Source organism: Apodemus sylvaticus, chromosome 9 (assembly GCF_947179515.1).
Source record: "Apodemus sylvaticus chromosome 9, mApoSyl1.1, whole genome shotgun sequence".
Lineage (NCBI taxonomy): Eukaryota > Metazoa > Chordata > Mammalia > Rodentia > Muridae > Apodemus > Apodemus sylvaticus.
In genome coordinates this window covers 5,193,625-5,210,945 of record NC_067480.1, presented here as the reverse complement: position 1 = coordinate 5,210,945, position 17,321 = coordinate 5,193,625, and the positions used below count along the sequence as shown (strand labels likewise).

The window sequence follows — 17,321 nt, the reverse complement described above, 5'->3', positions numbered from 1 at the left end:
AATCAAGGCAGGAGGAACATAGGAAAATTAATTATTTATGATTTTACTACCTAAAGCTGATTTCATGTGAAATATGGTTTCTGTAATTTTCATCTTACTTTTCATCTCCCACATTTACTAAAAAACAGTTCTGTTTTCTAAACAGCTCTCCCCATCCTTAGTAGTATATTATTTGCATGACCTTTGCATGTTATGAGACAGCTGTGACTTATTATTAAGTGGTGTGCCTATATAGAGCATCTAATTATCTCCTTGATGGACATTTACTTTATTTCTAGTGTTTTGTTGCTTTCTGAAGAACTAGCAGAAGTCCTGTGTTCTATCTTCTTGGCAGTCTACTGTGAGTCTATTGAGACAAATTCCTAGAAGAAGAATTGCCAAGCCCAAAGTAGAAGCATATCAAGGCTGTTGATAAGTGTTGCCACATTGCCTTCTGATGCTTACACCGACTGACACCCACCAAAAGCAGCGTGGATGAGAGAAAAGTGGATTAAAAGTCTTCAGGCCACTTAGCCCAGTGTCAGCTGAACTGCTTAGGCACCGATGCTAGTGTCTTTATGGATGCCAACTGTATTCTATTTGAGGTGTGTCCCTGAGCTCCATTCCTGACAGGGAACACTCAATGTGGAGTCACTGATGGGGGAAGATTGCTGACTGTTTACAGGAAATGAGAGAAAATGTTCTCAGTAGTTGTGGCTCTTCTGATCTCCAGTCTAAGCCTGCTTTTTTATTCTATTTTACTTTATTTTATTTTTTAATTAATTAATTAATTAATTAATTTTTCTGAGACAGGGTTTCTCTGTGTAGCCCTGGCTGTCCTACCTGGAACTCACTCTGTAGACCAGGTTGGCCTCAAACTCAGAAATCTGCCTACCTCTGCCTCCCAAGTGCTGGGATTAAAGGCATGCACCACCACCGCCCAGCGACTTAAGCCTGCTTTTTAAGATTAATTTCATTAAGGACTGCTTCAAGAAAAGTGTTTCTTTTTTTCTCTTCTAGAGTCTTCTGTGACTACACAGGAAACCTGGTCCTGGGAGCAGTACTTGAGAGAGGGGAATGCCGTGGCCGCACCAGTAGAACTGTTTTCCAAGGTAAGCCTTAAATCTTTACAAGGAAATTTAATTTGGAAATTTAATTGAAATGCAATCATTTGCCTCAATAGTTTACCAACTAGTAAATTTGTTGGCATGGCTAGGAAATGACCCATCAAAGGTAATCGGAGCGTTAGGGTTTCAGAGTGTACACCAGAGCTGGGTTTGTAGTCTGGGACTGCCACCTACCATCTCTATGACCCTAGGCAAGTCATTCAATATTTCTGTGTCACAGTTTCCTCACCTGTATGGTAGGAAAGGTACCTCCCTCCCTCCTTGGATTCTTGATGGACTAGATAAGTTGAACACATAAAGTACATAGACTGAACTCTGTAATTATCATCTTCTTAAGTGTCAGTCTTCAAATCTTCCATTTTCCCTAGTAAGTCTCATTTGTTTATGTCCATTCCAGAGTTATGCTGCACATGTCTATTTTCTTTTCTTTTTTTATTAATCATGCCATTCATTTAGATTTCAAATAACATCCCCTTCCTGATTGCCCCTCCACAACCCTCCCATCCCATCCCTCCTCTTCCCCCTCCTCCTTTCCTCTATGAGGGTGCTCCCCTACCTACTTCCCCACTCCCTTCTCACCGCCCTAGCACCCTCCTACACTGGGGCATCAAGCCTCCACAGGACCAAGGGCCTTCCCTCCCACTGATGCCAGATAAGTCCACCCTCTGCTACATATGGAGCTGGAGCCATGGATCCCTCCATGTGTACTCTTTGGTTGGTGGTTTTGTCTCTGGGAGCTCTGGGTGGTCCAGTTAGTTGATATTGTTTTTCTTATGGGGTTGCAATCATCTTCGGTTCCATTTTGAATGGTGGCAGACAATAGATGAAAGGGATGTTAGAAAAGATAGTGGAAGCCTCAGATCACAGCATTCCCACTAGGATAGACCTGATTGATTGAGAGCTTGAGCACCAGAACCTTGTGGTTGTGCACAGGGAATCTCTGTACTCAAAACTTACATCATTATGTTGTATCTCAACTCACTGTGGCCCACAAGGTGAAGCCTGCACATGACCTACTTTCCATGGCATCTACTGTGATGCTTCCAGAAGCTGTTGCTGGTGAGCAGACTGGTATTTATAATTGTGGATGTAGCAGTGAATGGGGAAAACGGACCTTAAAGGTGAAGAAAAAGAGTAACTTGGATTCACAGACAGGAGTCTAGCATAACTGTCCTTGAGAGGCTCCGCCCAGCAGCTGACTGAACAGATGCAGAGACATATATCCAAATGCTAGATAGAGCTTAGGAAGTCAGGTGAAAGGGACTCCACAGGAAGATTAACTCAGTCATCTTTTGGGGGCTCCCAAAGACTGAACCACCAACCAAAGAGCATACATGGTGGGGCCTATTCCCTCTGCATATATATAGCAGATGTGCAACTTGGTCTTCGTGGGGGGTCCTCGAACAACTAGAGCAGGGGCTGCCTCTGACTTTGTTGCCTGCCTGTGGATCCTGTTCCCCTGGATCCTGGTCTGCCTTGTCTTGTCTCAGTGGGAGAGGATGAGCCTGGTGTTGTGGTAAATTGAGGCACCAGGGTAGGCTGGTATTCAGTGGGGAGGGATCTCCCACTTCTCAGATGCGAAGGGGTGACAGGGAAAGGACCCTGTGTGTGTGTGTGTGTGTGTGTGTGTGTATGTGTGTGTTTGTGTGTGTGTGTGTGTATGTGTGTGTGTGTATGTGTGTGTGTGTATGTGTGTGTGTGTATGTGTGTGTGGTTTGGAGGGACTAGGAGAAGAGGAGGGCTGCATACAGGGTGTAAAGTGAATGAATAAATAAATTAATGGGAAAAAAGGAGAGACCCAAGTCCAGTGAACAAATAGAAACTTTTGTTTTTCATTTTTGCTGTAGGCTTCCATAATAAAATAATGTAAAGGTTGAACCACAGAAACCAAAAGCATTGAGCGCAGAGGTTTGAAACAAGCCTACTTCTCAGAGGGAGAGCACTGGAGAGTGATACTCCAGAGACCTACCAAAGCAGAATCCCAGGGAGTTGGGCAGGGAAACGGAGCCTTCTGCGTTACTCTCTGTGCAGCTCCGTGGTCTGTTGCCTTGGGAGGTGTAAGGACTGTCTGGATCCTGCTTACCACTCAGGATCTTACCACCCTTTGTTTTGCCGTTGCTTGATGAGATTTAGGGTGTTTATTTTATCAAAATTATGTGAGCCAATAGCATCATCCTAATTACTAGGCAGGTGCTCTAGGAATAAGACCAGTGCTGTGTCCTCAGATCAGGGACCTAGAGCTAGGCTTAAGATATTAGGTATCTGGGCGTCAGCATCCAGTGAAGGAGTTTGCAAAGCAAGATGAATTCAGGATAGAGGGAACAAAGCATCAGATTCTCTGCCCTTCTCCTGTGTTTCTTCAGCCTAGACCGAGAGCACATTATTATCATTAGTTTATTCTGGGAGGCTCTTTAAGGTTCACCGGCCATTGCAAGACATGCTTGCTGAGGAAAGATTTTTTCCTCCAGATTTCCCCTCTGGCTTTGGTGTTAATGAAAAAGACACCCAGGGGAATATGGAAGACTTTTCTCCTGAAGCAAAGCGGGGCAGCAGTGTTGGGAATCAAGTGTTTGGGCTGTCGGGCATGAAACCTTTTTCCCTTGGGTTTTAGGGAGAGGAGGAAGGGGTACCAGAAGTGGTACTGGAAAGCACTAACTGAGGGGAGAGCCATCAGTTTCCTGTGGAGGGAGGCCTTGAGTGGCAGTTGAGGGAAGCTGGGTGGTCAGCTCAGGAAACTCATTCACAGTCCTCTGGCTGATGGGATGATTGTGAAAGATGGCTGACCCTTAACATTTGTCAGCTCCAAAGATGGCAGCAAAGCATTAGTGTATAGCAGACAGATCCATTGAGCATGCCAGCTGTCTTTACCTTTACCTCTAATGTGACAGCAAGTCACTCACGTTTAAGGCTCTGAGTGTGTCAGATGTGTAGAGAGCACGAATTGCAGAGGGGTTAACGGCATTCTTAGACTCTTACTGTTTAGTTGGGAAAGAAGAAATACCCCAAAATGTGTTATTAGGCATTGGTGCATTTATGAGCTTCTCTCTCTCTCTCTCTCTCTCTCTCTCTCTCTCTCTCTCTCTCTCTCTCTCTCTCTCTGTAAAACAGTAATAATTAAAGGAAAATAGGCCACGATCAAGAGAGAGAGGGTGAAGAAAGACAAGGAAGGGGTTGGAAGGGGGAGAGGAAAAGGAGAAATGATATTTTGGATCATTTTTGGAAATGATACAAAACTTGGATAAAAGAAAAAAATGGGTGAGAAAAGAGAGAAGGGGAAGAGAAAGGGAGAGAGAAATGAGAGAGAGAGAGAGAGAGAGAGAGAGAGAGAGAGAGAGAGCAGCAGTGTGAGGGAGTACAGTCCTCACTCGCAGACCACGTGAGTGATGATCTTAGGAGACATTCTGCCGCATAGCCCAGGGCTTGCCTAACCCTGGAAAGAATGGAGCTACAGGGTCTTACCTTGATCCCTCCACAATGGAGATGTCTGTGCTGTGGACCTGACATCACTCCTGCTAGGCGCTTGCATTTTAAGATGAATAAACAAGCTTGTAATTGAAAGTTTCAGAGCCATTGAAAAGACAGAAGGTTCATGCCAGCCTTCCAAGAGGGAGATGAACTCAATTTTATATTGACACTCAACTGTTAATCTTCCTTTCAGTGTGCAAATATTATAATAATGTTGTTCATGCCAGCCACTGTGATGAGGCTCTTCGGCCTCTGAGTGTTAAAAATAGAACAAAGTAGTTTGCATTTCTTGCCTGGTTAGCTATTCTAAGGACATTAAAGTAGTGGTTCACTGCTAATGTGGTTTCTAACCTAATAATATTCAAGTTTTAGAAGATATACTAAAGCTACATGTAAACTTATACATACACACAAACACACACACACACACATACACACACACACACACACACACTCACACTTCAACCCTGAATATCAGATACATATTCAACCATGAAAATGTATGTACATTAATATAAGGGAAGTGTGCCGATTTTATTTGTACACATATTTTCCCCCATATCCACCTGTCTAATTTAAATGTCTTTTAGCATAAGACTAAGGTGATTGTTTTTGTATTTTACAATCTATTTCACCATCTGGGTTAAAGCGTAATCAAGAATATAAACACCTGCTGTTGAGAGCAGGTTTAAAGACACTTTCCCTTTATTACTGTTGAGATGTGAGATCTCTATCTTCATTGCATTTGAAAACCCGAAATGCTGTTTTCCTTTCTTTGTTAAGGCTGGAATTGAAAATGTTTCTTTCTGTCCTTCCCACCATTACCCTTACCCATGCAACTTTCTCAGACATTCTTTTTTCCCCCTATATTCTTTGTTTACATTCCGAATGCTTTCCCCTTTCCCGGTTCCCCCCTCGCCATCGGTCTCCTAAGCCCTCTTCCCTCTGCCCGTTTCCCAATCACCCCCTCCCATTTCCCTGTCCTGGTACTCCTCTACAATGCTGGATCAACTCTTTTCAGAACCAGGGCCCTCTCTTTTCCTCTTCTTGTGTATCATTTGATATGCTAATTGTGTCTTGAGAATTCAGAGTTTCTGGGCTAATTAATATCCACTTATCCATGATTGCATTCCATGTGTATTCTTTTGTGATTGGGTTACCTCACAATACTTCCCATCACATAAACCAATGTACTAAAACCCCAAATATATCAAAACTCCAAATGTACTAAACAAAGAAAGAATATTAAAGGCAGGAAGAGAAAAAGGCCAAGTAACATATAAAGGAAGACCTATCAGAATTACACAAGACTTCTCACCAGAGACTATGAAAGCTAGAAGATCCTGGGCAGATCTCATGCAGACTCTAAGAGAACACAAATGCCAGCCAAGACTACTATACCCAGCAAAACTCTCAATCACTATAGATGGAGAAACCAAGATATTCCATGACAAAACCAAATTTTCACAATATCTTTCCACAAACCCAGCCCTACAAAGGATAATAGGGGGAAAACACCAATACAAGGAAGGAAACTATACCCTGGAAAAAGCAAGATAGTAACCTTCTTTCATCAAATCCAAAAGAAGATAACCACTCAAGTATAAAAATAACTTCAAAAATGACAGGAAATAATAATCACTATTCCTTGCTATCTCTTAACATCAATGAACTCAATTCCCCAATAAAAAGACATAGACTAACAGACTGGATACGTAAACAGGAACCTACATTTTGCTGCATACAGGAAACACATCTCAGTGTCAAAGACAAAAACTACCTTAGAGTAAAAGGCTGGAAGACAATACTACAAGCAAATGGTCTCAGGAAACAAGCCGGAGTAGTCATTCTAATATCAGAAAAAATTGACTTTCAACCTAAAGTCATCAAAAGAGACACGGAAGGACACTTCTTGCTGGTCTAAGGAAAAATCCACCAAGAAGAACTCTCAATCCTGAACATCTATGCTCCAGATGCAAGGGCACCCTCATTCATAAAAGAAACTTTACTAAAGCTCAAAGCACACATTGCACCTATCACAATAATTGTGGGTGACTTCAACACTCCACTCTCCTCAATGGACTGATCAGGAAAACAGAAACTGAACAGGGACACACTGAAACTAATTGAAGCTTTGGACCAATTGGATTTAACAGATATATAGAGAACATTTCATCCCAAAGCAAAAGATTATACCTTTCTCTCAGCACCTCATGGTACCTTCTCCAAAATTGATCATATAACTGGTCACAAGACAGACCTCAACAAATATAAGATGGAACTAATCCCATGCCTCCTATCCTCAGACATCCTTTTCCTTGCCACTCCCTGCTTCCAGCTCTCCGTGTCTGTCTGGAACAGAAGCCCCTGAAGTTGGCCACAGCTTCTTCTGGGTGTGTCATGCTGCTCCCCACCTGGCTCTGCTTGACTGATTTTATCCACATTTGTGTTTGCTCCTGAAGCCTGTCTTTTAGGAAGCCTGCTTACTCCGGCTTCTCCACATAGAGTTACTGAGAGCCACCCTCGCCAGCTTGCTAAGGTGGGAGTAAAGGCTTGGACCTGCATCCTCACTGTTCTGTGGAAGTAACACAGAGACAAGATGCAGGTGCCTGCTGTCTACCCTCCCCCTGCAAGAGAAAACCACACACTGCCTGCTCCTCGTGGGAGTACCTCTGGCCCTGAACATCAAGTCTCTCAGCACTCTACATTCCTGTCATCAGCTTAAAGGCAGCTCAGCTCTGCCTTTTATCCTGTGCAGTCTTATCAGCCAGAGTCGGGTCGCTAGGAGAACAGGCAAAATAAAGAATTAGGCACCTTCAAGGGAGGTACACTTCTGTGATTTTTTTTTAAAAAAACAATTTGGTGTTTCAGAACAAAATAAAACTAGAAACAAAATAAAATAGAAAGGTTAGAAATACCTTGGACTTCCTTATATGTTATGATAGTCTAGTAATAGAGGTTTATCTTGGTTCCATGTAGCTAAGATGGAGTATCAGATCCTATTGCTGCTGTGACAAATCGGGACACACTTAGTCATCCAAAACACTGACAATTTGAAAGGTCGGCAGTCTGAAGTGTCTGGAAGATTTTCCTTCCTTCTGCAACACTGGGGGAGAGTCCCTTCCCACCTCAGTAGCTCACAGGCCACCCACACCCATTGGCTTGTAAGCCAGAACACACTAATTTCTGCTTTCGGTGGTATCACATCTCCTCCTCTGGTGTCCCTGCCTTCCTCTGATAAGGAGCCTGTGATGACACCAGCTCACCCTCATGAAGGAGGATGACCTTCTCATCTTGAGATGCTGGATGCAGACTGCTGCAGGTAAACCCGTCCGTCCAATCCTGTCAGCCATGCCTGAGGATATAGCGTGTCCCTCAATGCCTGCACATACCCCTGGGGCGGTGTGCTGCCTGCTGCAGTTTCTGTTCTCCCCAGCGCTGCCCCTAGGCTGTGCGAGCCCCTGGCCCAAGCACCAACCTGGATGGTCTCCTCCATGGCCCACAGCTCTCTCCTCTCCAGGGTCAACACACTGCTGCTTCTCGCTGGTACCCTTTCATCTGGCCATCATCTCCCTCCTTCAGGAATGTGAGTGTGCCCTCTCGGAGTTTTAGCACTCCCTGCCTACCCTGCCAGCCCTTTGGCATTTATACTGTGTGGTTCCTGCTGTTTTCATCCTGGCTTCCCTTCCTTCTTTCACACTTCTCTTTGTACTTCTTCCTCTCCGCACTCAGCCACATTGTTCCCAATCTGTGATGTCCTTTTCAATGTCCTTGAATGGCCAGTGCTGCCGTGGGTGGAGCCCCGGGTTCCCCTCTACTTCCATGTTCATGCTCTGTGGAGCATTGTTGAGCCCCTTCTGCAGAGGACGGCCCCGGTGTCTTTACCTGATGGAGTCACACAACTTTTGCAGGCTCCCACAGCACAGCTAACAGTTGCTCCACATTTGTCCTGAGCAGTCTCAGTGTTCTGGGTTTCTCGTGAGCCATTTTCTCACTGGAGCCCCCTTGCCAGCTCATCATCATCTCATACACAATGCCCAGCTTCTCCCTGGAGGCTCATGGTCACCTCAGGAATCACACATTGCTGGATAAAGACCATGAAGCTTCCATGTTGCTGGCATGATAAACCCATGGGCTCACACCGGCAGACACTGCCTGGTCTAAGTTTTCCTTCTAGACCCATCATCAGGGAACTTCTTGATCCTCAGAAGGTAGCTCTTAGTTCCCAGACTTCTTCCATGGTTTCCTCAAGGAGCCATTAACTCATGAACAGGGTTCCCCAGACTCTGCCTGCATACATACTGTGTTATTCAGAGCATTTCGTGCCCATCCTGTAATGGAAATGGTCTTGCTGCCCACTAGCTAGCTCCTCCCCTGAGCTCTGGCCCCATCATTCACTCCAAGCTCTGCCTTCCAGGGTTTCTGCTCTTCAGGCCTAGTACCTCCTGCCACTTTCTAGTACACTTCTCCTGAGATCACACATGGCTGCTCACCTCTTATCCCTCTGAAGCATGGAGAATATCTCCTTTTCTTTTCTTTTCTTTTCTTTTCTTTTCTTTTCTTTTCTTTTCTTTTCTTTTCTTTTCTTTTCTTTTCTTTTCTTTTCTTTCCGTGTCTGCTAGCTTGCCTGTGGAGACTTGGAAGTCCTGCCTAATCCTTCCACCCAGCAACTGGCCCATGGCTTCTTTATTGATAGATCAAGTACCAACTGAGGAACAGGATCATAGTATCAGAACCACCCCCATGTGTGTGTGTGTGTGCACTCTTGTGTGTATGTACATGTGCAGGCTCCTTTGGTGTGCGTGTGCATGTGTGTGCATGTGTGTGTGCATGTGTGCATGTGTGTATGTGCATACATATGCACATGCTCTTGCTTATGTGTATGTAGTATGTGTATGTGTGTGTGAGCACACACATGCCCATGTGTGCTCCTGCTTATATGCACATGGAGGCTCCCCTGGTGTGTGTGTGTATGTGTGTGTTATTACTTATGTGTGTGTGGAGGCTAGAAGGTGGCATTGGGTCCCAGAGGATGTCATTGGGTGTCTTCCTCAATTACTGTCTACAAGTTATTTGAGACAGAAACTTTCATAGACTCTGCAGTCCCCCATTCAGTTAGATCAGCTGTCCAGCAGGCCCGAGGAATCTGTAACTCTGTCCCAGCTCTGCGGTTACAGGCTTGTGGCACTTTGCTAATGGAGAGAACTCCAGAGCCCTGATTTTGAAGCTATTTTGTTTGTTTTGCTAAGGATTCTCTCTCTCTTTGTCTCCCTCCCTCCCTCCTTCCTTCTCTCTGTCCCTTCCTCCCTCCCCTTTCTCTCCCTTCTGTGTTTCTTTTTCTTTTACTCACAGGTGCTACTTACCAAGCCAGCCTGGCTCCCCTTCAGTCACTTCATGGAGACAGGTCTGTGGCACATCTCTTTAACCTTTCACCTTTAGCTGGAAACACAATGGCCTAATTCTCTGGGATGATCTTTTGATGCTTTTTGCAGTGTCTGAAGCAGGCTTCACCTTGTTAAATATGAGGATTTCCTACTCTTCCTTTAACTCTGAGCCCTTTCTTCTCAGCCCTTTAGTGTTCTTGTTTCCCTGAGGTATGAACCCGCTTCATGCACACTGTTTCTGTGGACCCTGAACCCGCTTCATGCACACTGTGTCTGTGGACCCTGAACCCGCTTCATTCACACTGTTTCTGTGGACCCATCTGCCTAGACTCCAGGCTGTCAGGCCTCCCCTCTGGCTGAAGTCCCTTTCCTGGCTGGTCTGTTTATTAAAGATGCTCTGCTCCTCATCTCTGATCTATGCCTGACGTGAGTCCTCCCTTCCTCGCTCTGCTAGCACCTTCCTGCTGACTCCTGGACACGCATGTGTGCTCTCTACTAGTTCCCTCTCCTATCTTCTTCATACCTGGCCGGCCACCTGTGGATTTTCTTCATGCTGAGAATAAACCTTCCTCTCCGCTTGAAGCCTTTATTTTGTAAACCAGGCAGAAGCACACTGCCTGTTCCTTCCTCCTCTACCTTCCACTCTGCCATCTCCGCCCTCCACTATAACATGATTCCAAAAATCAATATTCTTTGCTGTTAGTAAAGTTCCAATCTTCTCTGGGATAGCGGATTACATTCATTTAGGCTCCCAGTGGGCAGGACGCCTTCTGGCTCACCCCTGTCTGTTCACACTCCTGCTCTTAAGTATTCCTCCTTGAATGAATGAAGAATGAATAGAGAAGAATGGAGAGCCCCCATCAGACAGAATTTGACATCTTTACTGGGTACTAATTATATTTTTAAAATCTAATTTTACAAAATATCTCCATTTGTGAAACAGAACCTGAAAAGGTAGGGGTGTGGGGGGTTGTTGTTGTTGTTTAAGATAATGTCTGAGTTTATAGTTACTTCTGTAGGTGTAGAATGATGTTCTTGTTAAAGTTACCCAAACTACTTGAGACTGAGAACTTTCCTGTCTAAAATGGTTCCATATGATGTCAAACTTTTGCGTTTTGAACATTCTGCCCAACAAATTGATAGTCCCTCTAAACACCACCGGACTGTTAATATAGATCCTTCTTGGGCACCATATTAAATATCACAAGCCACATGGTGACCATGCCTCGCTCCCTTAGCAAAGTCATACAAAGTGCTGAGAACCACCCGAGCTTCAAGATACCTGGAAGAAATCAGCATCTCAGCTCATCCTTCCATTTGGCCACAGCATTTGTTCCTTTGCCTGTTTTTAATTTTTTTTTTCTGTATGTATTTTCTAGATCCCAGTTTAAAGATGAATGTACTGGTGGTTAGCAGTTTTCCCTGATGGAAAGAATTGATAATGTTCTATGCACTGTATTCAGTTGTTTCATTGATATTTAAATCAAATGGGGCAGGTTTTTTTTTTAGATTTTTTTAAATTTATTGATATATTTATTTACATTTCAAATGATTTCCCCTTTTCTGGACCCCCACTCCCTGAAAGTCCCATCAGTCCCCTTCCCTCCCTCTGTTTTCCCACCCAACCCTTCCCACTTCCCTGTTCTGATTTTGTTCTATGCTCCTTCACTGAGTCTTTCCAGAACAAGGGGCCACTCCTCCGTTCTTGTACCTCATTTGATGTGTGGATTATGTTTTGGGTATTCCAGTTTTCTAGGTAAATGGGGCTGGTTTAAAAACAGAGTGCTTTTCTATGATGTGACATCTTTGGGCTGATTAATTGCCAAGGAGCTAAACCTCAGAAAGATACCCAGCTAACATCCATCTCTCATAATCTCCACAACCTTTAGTTTTGGTGCAAACTCTAAGAGATGCTCTGACTTCATGACTCTGTTACTTTTCTATACCTAGAATTTCCTTCTCTGAAACTGTAAGAGTCAAAGTAACAAGGCTTCTATGAAATAGCTGATGTGAAGGTTAGACCCACCCAGCCACCCACCCAGGGCTCTACTTTTGTTCCTAGAAGAGGCTCAAAGCTCCTGCAACAGTGTCTTATCTACATCACTAGCTGGAAGATGAGTGTTAATCTCTTCGTCAGAAGAAGGAAAATTCAGCAAGAAAAGAGCAGCATTTGGAATCAAGGGCAGACACTCTACCCTGTAGCTGGAGGAAGTGTATATTGGCAATACACAATACCCTTTCCTGCCACCCTGCCTCAGGATAGTTAAGTCATTTTGGGGGACAGATGTGGATTTATTGTTTAAGGCACCAGAGGAGAAGATGCTTGGAATCCATTTGAGGAATGGTGAATTCATCACAGAAGTTATTCAAAATATTCTCTGGGTGCAGGCCTTGGTATGTGTTGTCTGGATTCATTTTCTCTGTTGAGCTCAGGTAGTCTGGAGCTGGCTGGATGTTTCTTGTTGTGAAATGTGATCTTTGTTTGTTCATCTGTTTCCGAGACTATAGTTCATTATTAGTTAGGATACATATTTAAATGCTGATTGTATATACAAACTTCTGTGGAAGTGAGGATTCTGTACCTGAGATTTCAGCAGGATGAATCCTCAGAAGGCCATTCAGAATTGTATTAACTTACTTAATTATTCTTTAGTTGATTTTCGAATTCCATGTTTTCTGTTAAGGAACCTCTTGGTATGGTCTTGGCAACAACTTGAGATTGGAGTTTAGAATTTATCTTTGGAAAATGGTTGAGATAACAGAGAGAGCCTCTAATTTATAAAAGCTTAAGACTATGCAATCAATTGGTCACCTTAACTGAGCGATGCTCGGGAGCCAGCAGTGATATGTTACATAAGTCATCATCCACTACTTGTCTGAGCAGGAGTTGGCAAAGATGACATCACTTTCAGCGAGCAGAAGTCAGAGCCCAAGGAGCCGCTTTGCCTGTGTGGCTCCAATATCCAGCAGCTGTGAAGGCTGGCCTCATTTTTTATCTCCTGGATATATCTTTAGTCCCTGGAGACAGTAATGACATCTTCTTCAAGGGCACCCATATGGCTCTTATCTGATCTATATGTGTCTGTGTGTCATAGACCTTTATATATCTGCTAAATGATATTGGTGATTTATTTTTTTTAGTGAAACACTTATAGCCATCTAAATATCTTGGTGGATTCCTAGAGTCCCTGAAGACATCAAGGCTGCTGTGGTCACAAGGCTGCTGTAGTCATGTTACCGTCAGAAGCAACTATACAAGACTTAGTCTGAACAAGAGTAGAAAAAGCCATCTCTGTGCATGAGGATTTTCTCTGTGTGTACTGTGTATAGGTTTTTTTTGAGTTTTTCATTTTCTTTGTGATTAAAACAGGAAAAGAGTCAAACAAAAATTAGAGACATCTGTCTGTACCTGGGCTAAAAACAAACCAAGACTTGACTCAAAACAAAATATATATAGGCTTTTCAGATTCTAGCTAATGCATCATAATATTAGAAAATGAGATTTAAAAATTCCTTAAGTCCTGGGTGGGGAAGATGAATTCTGGGTGGGGAAGATGAATTCTGGCTCTCTGGATCCATCACCTCTGTAAGCTTACGTAAAGAATATAAAACTTCCTGAATAAGAGGCAGGAAGCTGTGATGAATACATCCCAGTCTTCTGCTACCTTGCAGCAAGCACACTTTTTCAGTAATGATTCATTCTGAGACTTTCAGAACACTGAAGCTGTAGTAGCAAGGTATGAGAAGGGTTTGAACTGGAGAGTAGCCACTACAGGGTTTGTGTGTGTGTGTGTGTGTGTGTGTGTGTGTGAGAGAGAGAGAGAGAGAGAGAGAGAGAGAGAGAGAGAGCACTAATCAGGGTCTTTGACAGCTTCAGTAGGAAAAATGCACACTCTACAAAAAGCATATATTGTCACAATAGGAAAAATCTGGGCCTCTCTCCCAGACCTAAAGACTCAATGTCAGGTGACACCTTGCTGCCCGCCATTTCCTTGGCCAGTCACCAGTGGTCAGGCACTGCCCTCTTACCTCCTGAAGAGAGCAGATCTGGCCCCTTCTCTGGTTCCCGTCCCTGCTCTGTCCTAGTCAAGGTTATCATACCTTCTGCCCAAACCATTGCAACTTTTTGAAATTCTCACATAAATAGTAAAGTGCACAGGTCAAAGCTGGGAGCCAAACATTCATGTGTCACACTGAAAGCTCTTGCACCCGGCACTGCACACCTTGCTAAGAGTATCTGCCTTTTCTCTAGCCACAGCATCTCCCCGCCAATTCCATGACTCATGTTGGTTGCAAACTTTTAAAATAATAGCATATAATTTGTACCTGATTTTGCTGTGGGTATGGAACCTTGGGTAATGCTGATTCTCCATCATTAGTGATAAAATGAATCACTTTGATAGTAGAAAATATTATTTTGTGAGTGTTCTGGGAAAAGAACACTTTCATCCAACTATTGGATGAAAGTCAGGGACTCTTTTGGAAGAGCTAAGGGAAGCAAAACAAAACAACTTGCAATCCATTGTCACTGGTCATTTCCCTCAAGCTGTCCTTGTCCATAAGGAGGATGCCAAAGCTGTGGGCCACAGTTTACACCTCCTGTTTTGTGCCATGTCGTCCTTTTAAGCGAACAAGCAGCTCTAGGGCTCCAGAACTTGGCTCCTAGGTTATGATCTGCAACAGATCTGGCTTGTAACATGGAGAGAGTCTCCTCCTTACCTCTCTGGGCTGGTGTTGATCTGTAAATGTTTTCCTCAGGTTTGCTAACTGTAGGACTTTGTAGGACTTAGGGTATTTCATGTGATGGGATTTGGCTTACCTAAAGAGTGTGATTCTGGCTCTCTTTTATCATCGTGACACGCACTTTTGTTAGCACACTATCAGGAATGTTCAAGGAATACAGGACACTTAGAAAAATTTAAAGCTGTGCTATCACAAATAAACCATTAAACAAGAAGGAGATGGATGGAAGGCTTGGCAATTTTCTCTCTTGCCTTTCAGACATTAAAATAGAAAGTTTATTTTGATTTGAATTCTCCAAGGTCTATTTTATCCTTTAGTTATATTACATTGCCTGCAGTATTAGAGAAAGCTCTCTGGTGCTGGCTTGAGAAACCATTTTGAAATGCTGAAGGATTGGCTGGATTATCCTCCCTGCTGTCTATGAGCTGTTGCCCAACCCTTGTATTTAAAAGTCGTGTGTGACTAAACACTATAGTGAATGAGACGTGGCACTGGCTCCTCCTGTGCCGTCTTTCATCTTTCACCCTTGTTGAGCCATGAACAACACATACGTTTCTATACTGTCTTCTTTCATTATTTAGTTTAGTTTGTGTGCTTGCCTACGTGTGTGTGTGTGTGTGTGTGTGTGTACCTCATGCATACCTAGTATCCACAGAGGTCAGATGACATTCAATTCCTAGTACTTATTTACAGATGTTTCTGAGCCACAAGTCCTCTACAAGAACAAGGGTGCTGCTGGCAGAGCCTCTCAGAGGACAGCTAAACTAGGCTCCTGTCTGCAAGCACAACATAGCATCAGTAATAGTAGCAGGGTTTGGTGCCTGTGCATGGGATGAATCCCAAGCTGGGCTGGTCACTTGTCAGTCACTCCTGTCTCTGCTCTACTTTTGTTCCTGCATTTCTTTTGGGCAGTAACAATTTGGGGCCAAAAATTTTGAAGGTGGGTTGGTCACCACATCCCAGTGCATCCAACTATTGGATGAAAGTCAGGGACTCCTTTAGAAGAGTTAAGGGAAGCATTGAAGGAACTGAAGGGGATCATAACCCCATAGGAAGACCAACAGTATCAACCTGGACCCCAGGGAACTCCCAAGACTAAGCCACCAACCAAAGAGCATGCACAGGCCAGTCTGAGGCCCCTGCCACATATGTAGCAGAGGACTGTCTGCCTTGTCTGGCTTCAGTGGGAGAGGATGTGCCTAATCCTGTAGAGACTGGAAGCCCCAGGGAAGGGGGATGCCTGGGGGTGTGAGGAATCCTCTCAGAGAAAAAAGAGAGATGAGTGAGGCGGGAAGAACCCTGGGAGGAGTGAACAGAAGGGGGCAACATTTTGGATGTAAATTAATTAATAAATAAATTTTAAAAAGAGAGTGCTTTTCCTAATCAGCCATCTCTCCAGCCTCTTCTGTAGCTTCTTAGTTTGTCTTTTAAATTATTAATACATATCTCCCTGGTATCTCTCATTATCATTTGGCTTTTACCAACTCTGTGTGTGTATGTGTGTGTGTATATGAATATGTGCATATAAGTATATATATGAGTGTGTGTATATGTGAGTGTATGACTGTGTGAGTGTATATTTGTGTACATATTTGTTAGTGTATTGTGTATATGTGTGTGAGTATATATATGTTGGTGAGTGTGTTGACCTATGTGTGTATATATGTATGAGTGTCTGACTCATGAGTGCATATTTGTGTAAATATGTGTAAGTGTATGTGTGTGTATATGTCTCTGTGTGAGTACATGTATGTGTGTACATGTATGTGTGTGAGAATGTGTGAAGCATGTGTTGAAGTGAGATGAGAAATTGAAAAGCAGTGAACAGGAAGCAGGCAACAGAATGTGTTTGATACATTCTGCTGGAAACAGATTACACTTGAAAAGAAGACAGCAAGAATTACACACACACATGTTATTTATTTTTGTAGAAATAAGATGAACCTGACAAATCACTTATTTTATCACATTTTGGATTTCTTTATTCTTGGGATAAGTATTTCTTGGAAGCTTCCAAAATCATCTGTGAGTGTAAGATTTTAAAGACACTTTATAAGCCAATTTATGGATGTTTAAAATATGATTTCACATTCATATAAAAAGCTAGGTATCCAAATGTAACTTTAATGAGCAGTGGTGCCTACACACAGTGGAGTACAACTCAGATACAAACAAGACTATGGATTGACTGGCATATTAATGTTTCTGAGAAGGAAGCCGTGTGCAAATGCCATGTGAATGTGCTGATATTTGTATAAGCGAGAAGCGTAGAAAAATGCCCAGGTAACTTTGAAAAAACAAACTTCGGAAGGATGGAGACTGTGCAAGCCACAGTCAGCTTGGCTACTTACAGTTTGGGGGCTGTAGGGTATAGGATTCTGGGGGGATCAGATGCCTGCGTGTAACAGAGCTGTGCTTAATAATTTTTTTTAACCTTTTGGAAGAATAGTAAAATATTCAATCACTGAGAACAGAAGACAAATGGAATCAAAGAACTGCACAGTATTTAAAACAAATGTAGTTGTGGCGTAGAGAAACGGCCATGAGTCTAACTCATTCATTCACTCACCTCCGCACGACAGGGCAGAGAGCCTGCAAGCACAGGGTGCATTTTGTAGATATT

The 17,321-nt window shown here is 43.4% G+C and overlaps 1 protein-coding gene across 1 annotated transcript in view; it reads left to right on the top strand.

Moving 5' to 3' along the window:
- Positions 1-667: 667 nt before the first annotated feature.
- Positions 668-17,321, top strand: part of L3mbtl4 (L3MBTL histone methyl-lysine binding protein 4) — a 337,842-nt gene continuing 321,188 nt past the window's right edge. Inside the window, exons 1-2 of the mRNA XM_052193353.1 lie at positions 668-686; positions 1,000-1,091. Of these exons, the coding sequence (XP_052049313.1) occupies positions 668-686; positions 1,000-1,091 (111 nt within the window). The remainder of the gene's footprint in view (positions 687-999; positions 1,092-17,321) is intronic.